The 17,870-nt window shown below is 39.3% G+C and overlaps 1 protein-coding gene across 6 annotated transcripts in view; it reads right to left on the bottom strand.

Annotated features, from left to right (window-relative positions):
- NRP1 (neuropilin 1) overlaps positions 1-17,870 on the bottom strand; it is a 113,092-nt gene that overhangs the window by 20,679 nt on the left and 74,543 nt on the right. For 4 of the 6 annotated variants that reach the window (XM_032686068.1, XM_032686085.1, XM_032686077.1 and 1 more), the window contains 5 exons: positions 13,092-13,247; positions 10,257-10,401; positions 8,494-8,825; positions 3,905-4,049; positions 879-983 (listed from right to left, as the gene is read on the bottom strand). In XM_032686068.1, coding sequence (XP_032541959.1) covers positions 879-983; positions 3,905-4,049; positions 8,494-8,825; positions 10,257-10,401; positions 13,092-13,247 — 883 coding nt within the window. The remainder of the gene's footprint in view (positions 1-878; positions 984-3,904; positions 4,050-8,493; positions 8,826-10,256; positions 10,402-13,091; positions 13,248-17,870) is intronic. The other 2 variants (XM_032686096.1, XM_032686103.1) reach the window with 1 other exon arrangement.

Below are 17,870 nucleotides of genomic sequence, written 5' to 3' on the forward strand. Positions count from 1 at the left end.
ATACTATTTTATATCATGGATATAAGAAGCAATAAACATTTATTAGATAAGCCCATCAGGGAGTAGTGATGGAATAACTCGTGTTGCTGCATCTAAAAATAAACCCAATTAATGTAGATGTACAGATCTCATCAAATAGGCCCAGAGATTTGCAGAACAAGTGACCTCCAAGAAGGGATCAAACGCATAGAGGTGCAGTGTCAGCTCTCTAGAAGGACTAGTGGTTCTGTGCAAAACTGTGAGGATATGAAACCTAGCAAGCTTCCTCTGTTCCAGATGCAGACTATGTTATGCCTCCCCCCCCCCCATTTTTCTGCTAGTGATGGCAGCTTGGAGAACATTAGCCCCTCTGTGGTTGTAATGCATTGTTGGTGGAAAAGCTCATGGAAATATTTCTGGCAGTGTGAGTATGTGTAAGTATGCTTTGATGAAACAAATGTGTTTTGTTTCTGTCTGGGAAAGGTTTGGGGATGAGATTTGAGTCCTATACTAAATGTTAGGTAGGGAGCAGATATGTAAATCGAAACAATATTTGGAGTTCTTCAATCTCAGACAATAAACCCCAAAAGGTTTGTCCAGCTTTTCTGTTAATAAGAGAGAGTTTGATTAGGGCATTTCATTAGACACAATTCCTGCTACAAAAATTGCCCTCTCTTCCATCTAGTCACTGTTATTTGCTTCAAAAATTACATAGCTGAGAAAACAATCAAAAGCATTGTCATATGTAAAAGGCAGATGCCCATGTTTTGGCAGCACTAACAATATGAACTGCATACCAATATCCATTAATGTTGAGTGATTAAATCAGTGCAAACATTTAGCTGTTGATGGATATGAGCTACAATGAAGCTGCAATGGAATGAGGATGGTTTCTGCACCTGTCAGTTGGTAGTCATCACCTGTGCCACTGTGACAGTTTGCCTGGTCATCATCACACTCATCCACGGGCTTGCCTTCAGAAACGGTTGGGACAGCGGTAGGAGCTGAAACAAGATCCAGTCATTCAGTTAAAACATGTGCTGGAGAACCAGCATGCAATTGGCAGTATCCTCTTGATGAACACCATATGCTGTCTTCTCGTGTTCTGAGGACTGAAGCAACTCTACCTTGCAGGTTAGTTAGCATTTCTTTGGAACGGGGAGCATCCGTTCTGACTCCTGCAATAAGGCACTCTGATGTATCTGAGATCAAGGGCTGAGCAGAGTTGGGCAGCAAAGCCCCGGACTCTCTATTCACTGGCTAATGAGTGTTTATTGCTCCTACGAAGGAAGAGTGAAAAGCTGGCAAGGCAGAATGAAAGTCTTGGGGGATTGTGTGGAGGGTAGAAACCCCATAATTTTATTGCTGGCCAAAGTGCCTGTCAGTGGGCCCGTAGAGAGGAGCAGGAGGGGCTCATGCTCAAGCTGGTAATTCTCCAACACCCACCACACTGCTGAAGAAACCTCTCTGCAGAACACATGTAAGAGAGGAAATGTCTGAGCAGAGTCCTGGTAACAGTGGCAGGAAGGCAGTGTGATGTAGAATCACTTTGTGCTCAATGAGGAGACCTGGAAGGAGTTTCTTTTGTTTTTTGTTGAAGTTATAAATAAATAAGACATTGGTGATGTCAGTCATCCCTCCCGGCCACCTGCCTGCTTCTCACTGGTGATGACTTTCCGGTAGCTGCTGCCTAACCGACAGAAGTCTAAATTCTGTTAGTGCAGTTAAAGCTTCAGATTTGTGTAAAATGCCAGAAAATACATCTATAGCCCAGTATCTGCAAAGCATACCACATCTGGAAAATCAGAATACAGATATTTGGTGTTGTGTTTATGTTTTATGCCACACGTATAGTTCTCTGGCTCAAGACAAGCACCCTCGGAATGTGATCCAGGCTTTTGTCTGTTCTCATCTATTGTTATTTTCATTAGCAATCTTTTTCACTCATTATAAGCTATGCAATAATGCATGTCCTTTGCAGATTCATCTTTCCCCTTCCACTGCTCCCGGCTCCTGCTGTCCACACAAGATCACATACACTGACATTTTGGCCTGAAAATGTCAGGAGAGGTGCTAGTTTTTGAAGCAGCTATATCCTGGGATGAAACATGCCTCTTTAAGACTCAGACCTATGCTTTACAGGTTTAATCTACCCCCAGTTAAAGAAAAAGTTCTGTACTTATTATGAATTATGCAGAGCATTTGTTCCTCACACTGCTATAAAAAACCCTCTGGGGCGGGTTCCTCTACCTTCCTACATCCAGTTAAGTTTCTTACCTTGATCTTTGTGTCCCTGTATAGCCTCAAGCTTGCCCACACCTCTGCCATCATTCCATATATGCCCCTCTGGGATGCTTCAAGCACACAAAACTTGCCCTTGCTCATTAGTGCTGGAGAGCTAATTTCTACTGCTTTCTGTGCTAACCTCCATGCTCCTTTTCTCATCTCTTTTCTTGCTCAGTAAATCTCAAGTGACTTCTCTTCATTCAACTTCCTCCTTAAGATACAGTTATACAACAAAGTTTTCTTATTATGCTTCTCCCATGGGTAAATGTGAACTGACCTCACTTGTGAGGTCACACGGGTGACCTACAGGTGAGCATACATCAAAAGTACACCATAGAAGAAAGACAAATGCAAAAAAGTGTCCCAGGGAAAAAAAATTACTTTTGCAGTTTGCCTAAAAGCAGTCTCCTCCATCTCACTGAGCAATGTGTTCTTGTAAGGTGGTCCATAAACTCACTTCTTGATGTCTAGGTGGCTACAGGAGCCCTGTGGCTGAAGGACTTTGCCCACAGGTTGTTAGTTTACATAAGGCAGGTGCTGGGTTTTCTTTTTTCCTGAGCAAGTAGCACAATAGTCTGCAGGAACTAAGTATTCCCACAGGAAATGAGGACTTCCTGCAGGAACTAAGAAGTATTTCCAACCTCTCCACTTTCCGGGCCAAGTAAAAGCATACTTATTCAATCTGGCCTTCACTAAAAAAAACAACACAGAACTCCTCAGTTCTCACAGCAAATGCCTCCCACACTTCCCCCTTGGGGGAGAAATGGTGAGAAAGGAATGGAGGCAGAGCAGTTGCTTCCATTCATCTTGGGAGCCTGTTCCGCTACTTCTATACGAGGTGTCATATGAAACCCCAAATAACATGGTTTGCTATTCAGTGTGTTGTTAAGCTGGGTGGCTTATAAGCCTCACCACTGTACCATCACTCACTAGACAAAATTGTGAAATTCGAATAATGTTGCCTGTAGTTATCTATGAAAGTAAACAATCATTGTTTATATAACAAGAATCAAAGCTGACTTCATGTCACAGTCCAAGGATAAATGTCTAAACTTTGCTTTTCCTGGTCTTTCATCTTCTATATACTCTTGCAAAACTGAAGCTTGGTAACGGACAAAGAGGTCCCATTTACCCCCAAAAAGGAACAGCACAGACACTGTCCAGCCAAGTGATCTTTGCCCACCATAGTTTCTGGTGTGACTTTCAGGTCCTTTGAAGGATAGAGGGACATAATCGCTATATTTAGTGCAGAGCTCCCTGTGCACAGTCAGAAAACATCTCTTACGGGGTTGTATTGTGGTAACGTAAAATTAAAGTTCCTGTCTTTATTCTCTCCTAATAGTTCTATGATTCTCAAAAGTATAATAATAAAGCTGCTTAAGGGAACGGAAAACCATGTGGAGAATATAATCGTGATTCAACAAAGGAATGGGAAAAACAGAATAATACTTGTGCCTTGGCATATTCAGATGTCTGCAGAGAAGGAACTGATTAGGCCAAGAAACAGCACTAATGGCAGTCATGGAAGTGAGAGTCCAACGTGCTGCCTGTGCAGACACAGCAGTCTTCTGCAGTAGACCAAGTAGAGAATGTATTTATGAAAATAATAAAGTGCATTCATCTCTATCAGAGCAATTACCTTCGAGTTCACAGCCCAGCAGCTCCATTCGCAGGCCCAGTCCCCCGTGTGTGGCTCTCTCAGGGTAGACACGGATGAATCTTGTCGATACAGGTTCAAAAGTCCTCAGTTCAGGCGTGTCATAGTTGGTGTTGCCTTCAAAAGTCTGCAAAGCATGACAAATACTACTTGTTAAAAAAAAAAAAAGCAAAAGCTATTTTCAACACTCATCCTTTTTCCTTCATTCTCCAGTCTTTGAATTAGGTGAGCAGTAGGCCAGATTCTAACTGATTAATAAGTGGCAGGCATTCCTGTCCTGAATGAGAATGGAAAAGACATTGTTAAAGCTTCTCAAAAAAGTAATGCATTTCATTTTTCATAAACTCAGTAGCAACCAATCCACGAGGGTCATAACAAGAGCTGAGTGTTTAATGAGACATGTTTTTAAATGATGCTCTGATCTGGTGTTTAACTGGGTGACATTTCCATCACTTCTCAGGGAAAAAAAATGGCTGAGGTGAAGATCCTGTCACCTTTTAAGTGGTTACAATAATAATCCAACTATTCAAGAGAAAATTTCAATCTGATTTCCCCCGGTGACAGAGTTTCACAAGTTGTAGTTATTTCAAAAGGCATAAATTAAACTTCAGGAGCAGTAGCTGCAAGAGTTCTTCCAGTGAGCCTGCTATTGAAGAAGAATAAAAAGAAAGAAAGAAAGAAGAAAGCTGCTTCCTGACAAAACTGCGATATAATCCAACAGGCAAGTCAGGTCAGCAAATGTACATTTCAGACAAAAATCTCTTCTCTGAGTTACAATCTGGGTTCTTCAGACATACTGCAACTCTCAATGGCATTTGATTGATACCTTCAGCTTCTCTTGTCAGTGATCTTTTGCATATAGAACATGTTATAATTTTTACTTATAGCAACACCTCAGGTGCCTCCAGGAAGATGATCAATCCCTAGAATGAATTAACTGAAAGAAACAGTCCTTGGCATGAACACTTTATAACCAAAGATAGGCAAAAGCAGTTATTTTTACTCTATTTTATGGTAAAAAATGTCTTCAGAATATCAGGTACAGAAGACTCTAAAGTACAAAATATGAAAATGTATATAACTATGAAGTAAAAGTAAAGTGTTCTCATCCTTTTCTATGAATTCGGAAAATGGCAACACGCTAAAAAACATCTTCTTTGAACTGTAGTTCAAATTTGGGATTAGAAGCACTACTATAAGAAACTTCTAACTCATAGCTGTGAAACCTGAAGCCTTCTTCAGGAACAAACTATCAGATGCTCTTCATTTTGGATGAGAACAAAACTCAGCCTGCAATGAACTCCTTCTACTCATCTGGAACAGAGAAAACAGATGCCATGGAAAAAAGCTGGTTCTATTTCCCAAGGCACGAAATCAGCATACGTAAACATGACCGTGACTTGTATGTTCAGTGAAGTCCTAAAAGCCTTGCTTGTTTTTACCTTGGCATTGTGATCCAATGGTCCACAATCCTTTCTGGTCATTGGTTATAGAGTGCACATGGCAGAAGCCAATGGTGATGGTAGACTATGACCAACTAAAATAACTTCAACATAATGCTGCTTCTCCTACTTCCTAGGGAAATTGCACCTCCAAGGTGCCTTCAAGGGGCACTGGCTGACCCAGTATATTGCCAGTGCTTGGAAGACAGTTGTCAAGAATCCATGTGTAGAGGGCCTGTCAGATCTAATTGATGTGGAATTGCATATTATTATATTTGAATAACAATATAGTGCAAATGATCAGAAAAGCTACCTACCACATGAGAAAGAATGAATGCCGTTTTATGTATACAAAGTAGACAGACACGTATCTGAGGAATCCTTGCTCCCTTTTTAATAGTAGTCTTAATAGCAACATATAATAATGAAAACTGATTTATAAAAGACATCACTACTGGAGTACTGACACATAGACATTAGAATTCAACAGGCATCTAGAATTATATTGAATCATTGTCCTTTGTAGTGCAGAGCTGCCTGTGATTCAATTTTGACTGTTCATTTAAAACACACCGATATTCTTTGTGGGAGAGGAGAGAGGAGTATACAGCAAAACTTCGCTTTGTGAGTGTCTTTTATACAGGCTATGACACAAATTGCTTTCCTTCCCTACAAAAATAGGTTATAATAAATAATAGTTAAACAAAAGAGAAGCTAAACTGGTGAGAGGAAAAAAATTCTGCCTAACGTATTTTAAAATCAAAATAAACATGGCAGAAAAATTTTAAAAGGATGTTTCAAATGGCAGGATGTTCTGAAGTGTCTTGTACCAGAAATGATGAGAGGAAGTGTAAAAACCAAAAAACCAAACCAAAACCAACCAACCCTGTCCCCAGAAAAAGTGAAAGGAGGAAAGAAGTATGACATGAAAATGGAGTTCTGCATGGTAGTTTGGGGATTTGTGTTTTTCATTCCTTTGAGTGCTTGAGCTAGGCTACAGGGGAAACATTTTGCACACTCAAAAATTGCTGAAATTGGGTCAGTCAAAGAGGAAGGAGTTATGGTAGTCCTTGTGAAAGGAGTTGCAGGCATGAATGACAAGATCGTGCTGAGAAACAAGGTGATGTTTCACCCTTTGGACATATTCTGTTGTTATGTTTAGCCTGTCACTGCTCTTTCTTTTCCTAAAATGCAGTTGTTTGTTTATTGAAAGTCATGACTTTAACCAAGTGAAATGACGTGTTTCATTTCATATAACAGGGCTGTTTCTAATCCATGTTCCTGCTGTGACTCATTATATCATGCTGTCCCATCCAGCTCTACTCACATTTAAAAATACTACATTCCAGTATTAACATTTTAAATCCATCAGACTCACAAATCATGGGATTTATCTGATTCTCTTTAAAGAAAATTTGTCCTTTGGAAGAAAGTTTATTAAATATCTTGAATTTTGAGGAATGATTATAATTATGCCACGAGAGATTAGAATTCCAGCCCTCTCCATTCCATTAATCTTGAAAGTTAATTTATGGTAGTGATGAAAGCTGAGGATGGGCTCAGTGCATTAGTTAGCACACTAGTTTTCTTGTCAAACTCTAACTTCTGACAATGATGGCAAGTGCCTGTATTAGAAAACAGAAAGCCATGCAGCAGACGGCGCGCTGCTTTGAAAGCATATGGCATTATTTTTTTCCCTCATTGAGCCACAGTGTAGAAGTACATGTCAAAACAACATCTATTTTAGAACGAAAATGGTTAGATCCCATTGTTGATTTACACTCCCTTCACACTTTATGATGAAGTCAAAACTCATGGTAACAAGAGAAAGGAGATGACTGCAAAGGCTGAATCCGTTTAGTTTTAATCCCCCAAACAAATGATAAAAAGTGAGAAAATGCAGACATATTCAGTGCGATTAAAACAGGAGAGAATGAAGTCCAATATTTACCAAATGTGCCTGGAAAAGCTACATCCATGGGCCCACTCAGCTTTTCCTTTAAGGAAACACAGGTTTGTCCAATGGATGAGTCTGTATAGCAAAACAGCTTTTACATCTAATTTTCAAACTAACACAGATGAGATATGAAGCAACTCTCAGGATTTCCATCTGCCAAGCACCACAGTGATTTGCCTTTTGAGGGTACGTTTTGGTATGCAATTCCCTGGTCATCCCAGTACCACAGCACCAGAATGCCTACTCATTTCTTCAAGGAACTGCGTAGAAAGACTGAAAAACGAGTTGCGCCTTTTGAGGCAAAAATGCACTTCGTGAGCAATGATAACAAAATTGGATGGAAGATTAAAATGAGATTCGGTGCAATTTAGATCCTGAAACACATACATGCAAAGACAAACCAAAACAGGTATATTCCCAGAAGCTTTTCTGGGCCACACTCATTTTCCTTGGCATGTAACCCAGCAATTCATTTGGTCCTCCTCTGTAAATGTCTTTCAGTTTCTGCTTGAGCCTACGAACCAGCTGCCCTTTATTCCCAAGCAACTGCCAAGATGCTTCACTTGTGACAATACAATAGTACTTTTCACTTGGGAGGGGATAACTTGTCAAAAACTTCTTCACTTTCTTTTGGAGGGACTTGGATCAGATCATTACAAAGAGCCTATGAAACTCTCAGAGCAATCTATAGGCAGTCCAGAAATACGACAGGTACTCCATTGAGTTAAATAACCCCACTCTTACTCTACAGCTCTGATAAAAATAGATAAAAAGAAAAGTAATTCAGTGTCTCAAATAAATTTGTTCACTTTCAATTTTAGCGTGGAGTTTAGTTTTTTAGAGTAGACTTTTAAATCCCATTGCATGGGATTTTGCAGTAACCTGGGGGCCATGGAAGCACCAAGTTGTCAGGAATCAAGCCTGAACTACCTGTTGAATAAGCAAAACCTCTGCTGCCAGAGAGAGGCAAATGTCCCAAGGCCAGCTCTTCCCCTCAGGCATGGGATGGCTCCCACAGAGCCCCTTCAGGATTGCTGCCCTTGGAGTTCCCCTGCTTGGCTTCATCCCAGCTGTGTGCCTTTTCTAAGGTCAGAGACAGATGCATAGAAATGTAATGTAAACTTTTTTTTTTTTAATGTAACTTTTCTTTAGTGCAGAGTTTTCCTCCTCACCTTTATCTTTTTCTTGCTGGAATCCATAATCATTTTCCAATCTGATCCATTGTTGCTGTAGCCAATTTTGAATTTTTTCATGAACACTTTGTTTTCTCGGTGCTTGCCTCCCTGGACAATTATGCCCCTCACTATTTTTTCTTCACCAAGGTCTATTTGAAGCCATTCATTTGTGTATGGGTGAGTAGTTGGTGGCAGCGCCCAACCTGAACGGCTTGTTATGAGCCGAGCATTTTCTGGGATCCAGTTTCTATCCACTTGAGTAGATGCGGTAATCTGAGAGTCAGGAATGAGCCCAGACACCATACCCAGCATCCCAGAGCAAGGATAATCTACAGAGAAAAAAAAAGCCCCAGATAAATTAAATAGTTAATCTGAACAAGCAACAAAACAGAAACAGGACACATCAGTCAAATCAACTATCATAAGTAATTACTTATTTATTTCTTATATCCAAAAGAATCTATTTGGATTTGTATATAATTTTCATTTGTTCAAACTTGCACATCCTAGTTTTGGCAGGAAGTACCAAAATACCACAAGTATTTTTGGCTTAGTGGGAACCAAAAGGATCAGAAAATCCTATTCTATTCTTGTTTTCTATTCTTCTTGCTAAGGCAAAGAGTGCAGGGTCATCTGAATTTGTGAATCTTTCCCTAGAGAAAACTTCCAAAATCAGCCAAAACCTGGGTGCAGATTGCTTTCCTTTGGTGGCATTGGAAATGGAAATCTGCATAGATTCTGTAAAATATAATTTTATTGCTGCATGTGAGATTTTCCTATTGTATTTCCTTGGTCTCTCAGACTTTTTCAGATGAAACAGAAGCTAAATAGTTGCTTCTTTTATGATCCTAGACAAAAGTAAATTAGAAGTATCTGCTAACAAGGAATGAAGATTTCCAATATAGAATGTAACAGCAGTCCTGCTGACATCTAATCTGAAAAGACTTCATAGAATGACCTGGAATTCTCTAACAAAATAATTAGTAATCTTATTTTCCTGCTGTAGGAAAGCCAGTCCTAAGAAACATTTTCAAGACTAAAGAAACCTTAAAAGGAAAAAAAAACCCCTAGAAGTATTAAAAATCACTCCAATGAATTATGTTAAGTGCTAAAAAATGCACTAGAAAAATCAGCTTTGTAAAATATAATAACTCATTAACATTTTCTTTCATCTATAACTTCTATTTTTACTTTACATATAAAAGCACCTCCATTTTGTAGGAAGTATAGGAAACCTAAAACTATTAAAAAAAAAGATTTCTAAAAAAAAATTTGATAGGAAACTGTGTGATATAAAGGAGTTACTTTCCAATACTTATCATTATTGACTATAAATACCATTGCTTGCATAGGTTTCAGATCTGAGTGTTTGTACCTCACAATGCTTCTCTATCTAGTCATGTATGTTTGTTCCTTGGGAAACCTGCTGAGAATTACCTATGAATAGCAAGCACAAGAGAGAGGGACTGGGGGGTTAGGAAGGAAAATTAAGATGGGAATTTGCAAAATATCCATGTATCTCAGGTATTTGCATGGACCTGTAAAGTAATTGCAAGGAAAGTAATTAAACCTAAAAGATAACATCAGAACAACAGTCAGATAACACTAAATGTTTGGGTTGTGGTGTTTTCTTTTTTTTTTTTTTAAAATTTCTAGATTCAGACCATACTGCAGATTGTGAACACGCATTTCACTCATAAAAATAAAACAGCATAAGCACAATAAATTCCCTTGATTTTATAATTCTTCCCAAGACCTACCTGTTATTTTGCAGCCATAGACTTCAAATCTCAGTGAAACTCCATTTTCCCAAGACACAGGTCTAATTCGCACAAACCGGGTTAAAACTGGTTTGGCAAAAGGTCTGTAAACGACATCAGTGGGATTGCTATTCCCTTGAAACACCTTTGTGTGGAAACAAAAAGTATATATATGTTAAGCTTTCTCTTAAATGTTGTTTACGATTCTGTGTTTTACACATAGTTATGATATAAAGTCTAACCAGGGTTATTTTGTGGGGGCTGAGACAAAAGACTTGCATGGGAAACTCTTTCCTTAATCTCCTAACACAATTTTTGCTGACGTATTAGCTTTCCTTGGGGAGGAAAAATGAAGATGGAAGGTGTTCAGTGATACTAAAAAAGGTGTTCCCAATGCCCAGATCTATATGCAGGAATGACATACACTGGTCTTTGTCACCCAAGGACTTCTGTGTCCTGGAAGAATCCCTCAATGCCCCATTAGGGCAGTTTTATCTCTAGTACACTCGTAGAACAATGCAAAAGCTACAGAACCTCAGGCTCAAACTAAAGGTTTGGATTTCAATTAGACCACACAAAAATCCTATATGGAGTTAGGATAAAAACATATTATTTTGCTGTCCTTGGGCTTAAAGGTTTTGCAGAGGATATCATGCAAACCTTGCTTTGTTAACCTCCTGTTTTCAAATCCTTTTCAACAAGTACTCAGAATTTTTTTTCTCCTTGCATACTGAGATGGAAGTCTATTTAAAATCTACATAACAGGCTTTAAGATTTTCTGTGCATCCCCTGAGGCTGGCAGTCAAATTAAATGAACAATGAAACTTCCACAAGAAGGGACAGGATTGGGCTGTGCTTTCATGCTGAGGATCCTGCAGACTTGCTCCTTCCTAGCAGAGTTGAAACCTTGCAATGTTCTAGTCCAAAGAAGGTGATTCAGCTTCCTGCTTCTTCCTCACGTAGGGAAGACCGATTTCCTGTTGTTTTCCATGGATACAAACCCCTCGCCTTTTATGGGACATTTCTCCCATTTCTTACACACACTGTCTACTTTCCTGTTTGTTACTTACTGTAACTGCACTAATTTGGATCGGTGACCAACAGCACACAGCTGTCAACTCATCAGGCTCAGTTACATCTCAAGTAATTTAACATCTAGTAAGAGATTTTAAATGGAGCTACATTTCTTTTCAGCATCTTTTTTCTCTGTGAGGACCTCCTGTAGTTTTCTCGAAGTTTGCATCTGACAGAGAAAATGAGTTTTTTCTCAAAAGTACACAGCTTCCTATAAGGTGTTAGTGAAATACTAAGGTGAGGGTGCCTTGAAGAGATCTGTAGCTGTGAACTTTTAATGGGAATTAAAACATTAGAGAGAGAATGGTGCATGGTTTTTTCTTGTTTCTATCAACAGCACAATATTGCCATTTTAGAAATCTAATTTTTTTATAAAGCCTTTGGACAAGTGACACAGGTTTAGGAAGTGTTCTCATTAGTTAAGGACAGCATGTGCAAGAGAAACTCATGTAAAATACACTCTTGGAGAGTTTACAAATTGAAGTTGGTAATGAAAATCAGGCATGGTCTGATTTTGAAAGAAGCAGTTGTTCAGATTACAGAATCCAGAGCCAGGAAACCATGTGTCTCATACCAGCCACAGTGCTGGCTCCTCTTGTGACTTCGGGCAAGTCAGTTATTTTAGCTTTACGTATCATTGTACAGTGCCCACATTGTGGCATTTGACCTGAAGTTCCTGTAAAACCAGGATAATACCTATTAAAGAGAAGTTTTCAGTATTTATTTCTTTATTGTTTTACAAAATGCTTCAAAGAAGAAAGGTGTATATGTTAAATACTACTACCATTTTGATTAGATAAATGTGGACTTGGCAGAGCATTTACAGATGAGTCAGGGACAAACCAGTAACCAAATATTTAAACCTAGATAGCATTACACTGATAGAGTTTGATATTGTACAGCTCTTCTCTGTCTTCACAGAAGGGTCACAAAAAAGCTGTTCTGAAGGGAGGTACCACCAAACCTTTCCAGTTGCATCAGCCCCTGGCAGCCTCTGGGGATGCTGCTTCCAGGCACATCCTGAGCGAGGTGGGAAGGAAGGCACAGCCTCACTGGGGTTATTCATGTGAGAGCTGGAGTAGAACTGACTTCTCAGTAATAAGCTTTATGCTCACGGTAGCGGATAATGAAGATTTTCTTACAAGTGTCTAAAGCTGTTTCATTGGGAGGTCACAGAGAGCAAATGTGCTGATAAATGGAAAGGTGATAAAAATCTATAAGGATGGAAAGATGTGTCTAATCATCTGCCTGCATGACCCCCATCACTGAGATACTTGGAAGTCTAATAAAGCACTAATCACTTGCTAGCACTCCTGCAAGACAGCATGGCCACGCACAGGGAGCTGGGGCGCTGACACGTTGCATATCCAGAACTTCACTGTAGATAACAGAGCAACACATTTTTTGAAAGGTTCTGCATAATGTTTTTCTCAAGGTCACAAAGAAAATCTCTGGCAAGCTGGGAAAGAGCAGAACACTCCAGGAAGAAGAAACAAATCACTCAAATTATGGTGAGTTCAACAGATAAGGCAGCACCTTGTACCATTTTCAGCTGCTCTAGGGTTTGCATAAACAATTTCTGTGGCCCATCACTGTTGAGACAATAGCTGGCTTTGGATTTGGCAAACTGTTAACCCTGATCAACCTGACTAAACCTCTGATACCTTACTCCTTTTTTTTAAACAGTTGATAATAACTAAACAGTTCAACAGACTATTTCTTCGCTGAAGAGCGATAAAAAACCAAAAAAAAAATACTTACAACAGGTTTGTTTCCCTCCTTCAGTGTAATCCAGTCCTCTCCATTGGAGCTGACATCTACACGATATGTTTTCAGATAATATTCTTTCTTTGTTTCTTTTGAGATGGCTCCTTGGGTCCCAATTCCAGAAACAAAGCGGAGAAGGCCTAGATCTACCTGGGGTAGAGAATAATTCAGGATGTGAAGACAATCAGTTCAGAGGACAACAATACTGCAGAAATGGCACCCCTCCACCCCACCATGTTTTACAAAGATAATAAGGATTTTGTGTGAAGGAAACTGCAAAATATTGTTGATAATAACATAGACATAATCGCCTGTTTTGTAAACAGTGCCATCACAGAAGATGGGAAAATTTGCCTAATTAGCCAGAAGGGTTATTCACATGTCAGAGAATTCTCTTTTCTCTGTGAGGGAGCAACCAGAGACCCCATCAGCGCAAGTGGGAACCAACAGACTGCAGAGAAGTTACTAGAGAAATTCCCCAAGGACCAGTCTGGTGAAAAACCTTACTTAATATTTTCATTAACTACCTTGCATAGATGCTAATGAAATTTGCTAAGGACACAAGTCTGCAAGGCCTTGTCAATACAGAGGAGACTCATGCAGTGAGAACAGAGTGACCCTAAGGATTGCAGTATTAGAAATCAGATGAAATTTAATAGTACAATGTCAAAGATGTGCACTTAGGGAATGATAACAAGAATTCTGCTAAAACTCAGGAAATTGTCGCTTGCAAATAGAAGAGAAGAAAAGAATCCCATGATGTGTTAGTTAGTCACAAGATAATTACAAATCACTGTGTGATTTAGTTAGGAAAAAGGCAAATTAGTTGCTTTTACTGTATGATGTATTTGAAGAAAACAGAAAGAAGCATTAGCACAAGTGCAATAATTCTGTTCCAACTGTCAAATGTAGTGGACTTCTATCATTAGAAAATAATGTAATTTTGAACTTGTTGGAGAAATGAATGCCATGGTGTGCACACAAATGCTCATAAGAGGTCTTCACTCTTTTTCACTCACTCTCTCTCTTTCTCCTTTACAAATGGACAAGTGATTTAAGCTAATCTTGCTCTCCCCCCTGGTTAGTTGCCATCTAGATCTTTTCTTCATCTAGTTCATCATGTGGCATCAAAGAAATATCAGTATATTTGGGAGCATGATGTGGGGTATAAGAATACAACTACTAAAGTCAGTTCTGCTGGCAAAAGAAATCTTTGTCTCAGTGCACAAGTCCAGTTGCCAAATGGCTGACACTAGACACAGAACTTTCTCATATTCAGGTTGGTGACTACAGCTTTGAAATGCCTGACATTTCTGTACAGCCCTTTTTTTGGTTGTAACAACAAACCAATTAAAATCAAATTCTTCACCCTATTTCTCTACAGCTAGAACCTTCTCTTTGTTTCCTAAAGCAAGCCATTTAATTTCATGATAAAATGACACTATTCACAAAATATTAATCTGAGTAATTTATCCCCCTAAACTTCACTTGTCCTGAGTTTAGTAGGATAATAATAGGTTGAATTAACCCTTATCAAGTGAATTGTCCCATGAATGTCTCAGGCTTTTTCATTATTTCCAAAGTACACAGGAGGCTGAATATATGTGTCCTGTGTCCCACAGGCATCCTTTTTCCTGGATGTATGTCATATATCCAAAGGCACTGGAGCAGTTAAATCAACATGCTCTGCATTCCCTCCCAAAAGGCTGAAGGAAGTGGCACTGAGGACAGAGTGTCTGCTCTCTCAATGCCCATGTCATATACGAGGCATTTTGGAGTCCTCCAACACAAGAATAGCAGCCTTGTGTGTGACAGATAGAACTGGCTTTCAGGGCAAAACCCCTGCCCCAGTTTTTAAGGCTGGTAAAGTCTATATGTAACATTTTAGCCCTTGTCTTTTGGGGTGAAATACTGCAACATCTTGTTTTTGTGTGATTAAAAAAAAAATCAGACTTAAAAAAAATAAAAAAATCCCAGCCTTACAAAAACAATCAAGTGATTTAAAGCAACTGGAGAGTCTCAGATGTTAGATTGTTGCAATCTGAAAGTTAATGGGGGAATCTGGGCATCATTGCGCTGAGCAATCTCAGCTTAACTTCAAATGCTCTCCAAACTGTACTCTGCTGATTGTAAAGTGTGCTGCACTGAGTTATGTCCAATACCTCATTCACTTCCAGGCTGAAGTGCACTTGAAAATCTGGAAGTCTGAGGGAGTGCAGAGCTAAGTTATTTAAATGATCTGCTTCTCTCACAATTTGAAACAGCTCTTCAGTTTTGAAATGATTAGGGTCCCAAGCCTGTACCATTCCAACTGATTTGAAATTATTCTAGTAGGGGCTTTTTAATATACAGCAAGTACTTCATTGTGAATAAAGTCAAGCAATGGCCTATTACAAGAGTTCTAGGTATTTGAAGCTGAGTTAAAATTTAACATTGACGGCTTAGGGAAAGGTTTGATTACTCGATGCCTGAGCTAACAATTGCTACCAGTCACAGACCCTTCAGGTGTCTCAGGCTTGTCCCATTAGAAAACTTCAGGTCCCCAGATTTTGCTTGGTCCCAAATTTTGGGATTCAATACACCTTCTTAACTTCTGAGCACCGAATATCCTACAGCATCAATCTCACTGCCCAGGGCTCAGTCCTAAACACACAAGGGATATAGACATCTATCTTCATGTTGAAAAGATGGCAGGATTCTCTCACCAGGGGGGAGAGAGAGACTCTGAGAGGACCTTTAATTTATTGCCTACAAGCAAGGAAGGAAAGGCATCATCATTAGCACTCCTGCCTCCAGTAATTGACATAAGACAGAAACTACAGTAAGACAGTACTGGAGGAGGGATGTCTCTCTTCTTGTTAGGGAGAACTCCTCTCCACATAGATGTGGTCTCTCTGGATCAGCAAATCTTTACGTGCTTCTTGAAAACTGGAACTGTGTTAGTAGCAGTCCTCTCCTGGAGTGCCTGGAGTCTGACAGCTGTAGTGTTCAGCACAGCTTTAAACCCCTTGCAAAAGGAAGCTGTAACCCCAGACTTGACACATGCCAGGGGCTGTTTGTTTGCAAACTGACAGAGAAAAAAAGAATAATATTTCTCCATCAGTGTTATTTTGTGAGAAAGGAGCAGTGCAAACAAGAAAGCTGAGGCTAAGCAGCAGAGAAGCAGAAGGGTCTGTTGGAGTTTTCAGTTCTGTGTTGGTGAAAAGGTCCAGGAGAGAGGTAGGGCTTAAGGCATTTTCCTCCCTTTGAAAGTTCTCTGCAGTGGCTTCCGGAGAGGCACCACTCCTCTCCAGGTGCATGCAAACAGAATTGCAACTCTGAGAACCCCTCTGTTGTGCCTAAGTATGTTTGCAAATCAAGCTCTAAATGTATTACTCTTCTCTAAGTAAGGTGACAGAAATGAATTATGTAGAAGACTACCTTGGAAACTGCATGACACATTTTATTGGGCTGTTAAGCTCACCCTCATTAATCACTTGGTGATGTATTTTGTTTTTTGTTTCAATGTCTTTTAAAACTTTGCTTTCTATAAAATGTAAATATTGTCCATAAAACACATATTCTAAATGTCACAGGAACTGCTCAGAGTAGAAATTCAACCGTATCAACTGCTATTAACACTTGGAACCTGAAGGTAGCAAAGTGTGGCTGTGGTAAGACACAGCTTTTCTCCATGTTTTCCAGATGAATCAATGCAGGGGGTAGTAGCTCTGGAACGGCTGTGTCACCAAACACATAGGACTTGGTTTGCATTTTGGAAGCTTATGTTTATAGAGATCAACTCTCTGTGTAAGTTCCAGTCAAAGGGGAACCTCCAAAGAAGGTCCAACTTTTAACATGACCAGAGGCTACCCATTTTTCTCAGATCCAGGCTCCTCCAACTATAGTAATAGATAGTAATACAAATCTTTAATAACTAGCTTTTTGTTTTGGCCTTCTTGTCCTTTTTGTTTCAAGAACTTGTGTTTCACATTAAAATGACTGTGGAGAGAGGTGGTGATGAAATTCAGTACTTTTGAAGATGAACATCAAATGCACTTCCCTGCAATTATCTGACATTTAACTTTCTGCACATATGATAAACAAACATCTGGTATTTATTTTAGAGAACACAAGCGATTTTGTATGTTACCACAAGCTGTATGGCTGTGATCTGAGATAGGCAGATGTCTCCAAACCTGAAATACTGACACATTTCATTACCATGACCAGAGTTTCATCTTTGACTAACTGCAGTACATTACTAGTTCTTTTTTCAAATTTTCATCACTTTCATTCTGATTAAAAAGCATATATCTCTTGGAAAATGATGCCTTAGGGTCTTATCCAAAAACATAGCCTTTGATAATTGCTTGTGTTGCAGTGTGACTGTCTTTATTCATAAGTACAACTGTGGGAGCAGAACTGTCTATAGGAATGGGCCTCTAACTTACAAAAAATGAGGAGCATCTCAAGTGTGCAATTTTTTTTTCCAGGAGAGAAATGTTCATGTAGAAAAAAGCCTCTCTTGTTCCTATTTCTGAAATTAATTTCTTTCCTGCAAGAGCATTTTGCAAGGCACTAGCTACATATGAATTACTTCCTCTCTATTTATTCTGCAATATCTTTTAGCATCCAGGAGAAATATTTTTATTGCTGTCTTACTGTCTCCAAAAAATGTTAGTAGGTGACACATTTTTAAGACATAGATATGCAAGGGATGGCATATGAATTTTACTAGAGACCAGTTAAAGAGAAGGAAAAAATAACATTTAGCTCTATACAATGTATCAT

Source organism: Chiroxiphia lanceolata, chromosome 1 (genome assembly GCF_009829145.1).
Source record: "Chiroxiphia lanceolata isolate bChiLan1 chromosome 1, bChiLan1.pri, whole genome shotgun sequence".
Taxonomy (NCBI): domain Eukaryota; kingdom Metazoa; phylum Chordata; class Aves; order Passeriformes; family Pipridae; genus Chiroxiphia; species Chiroxiphia lanceolata.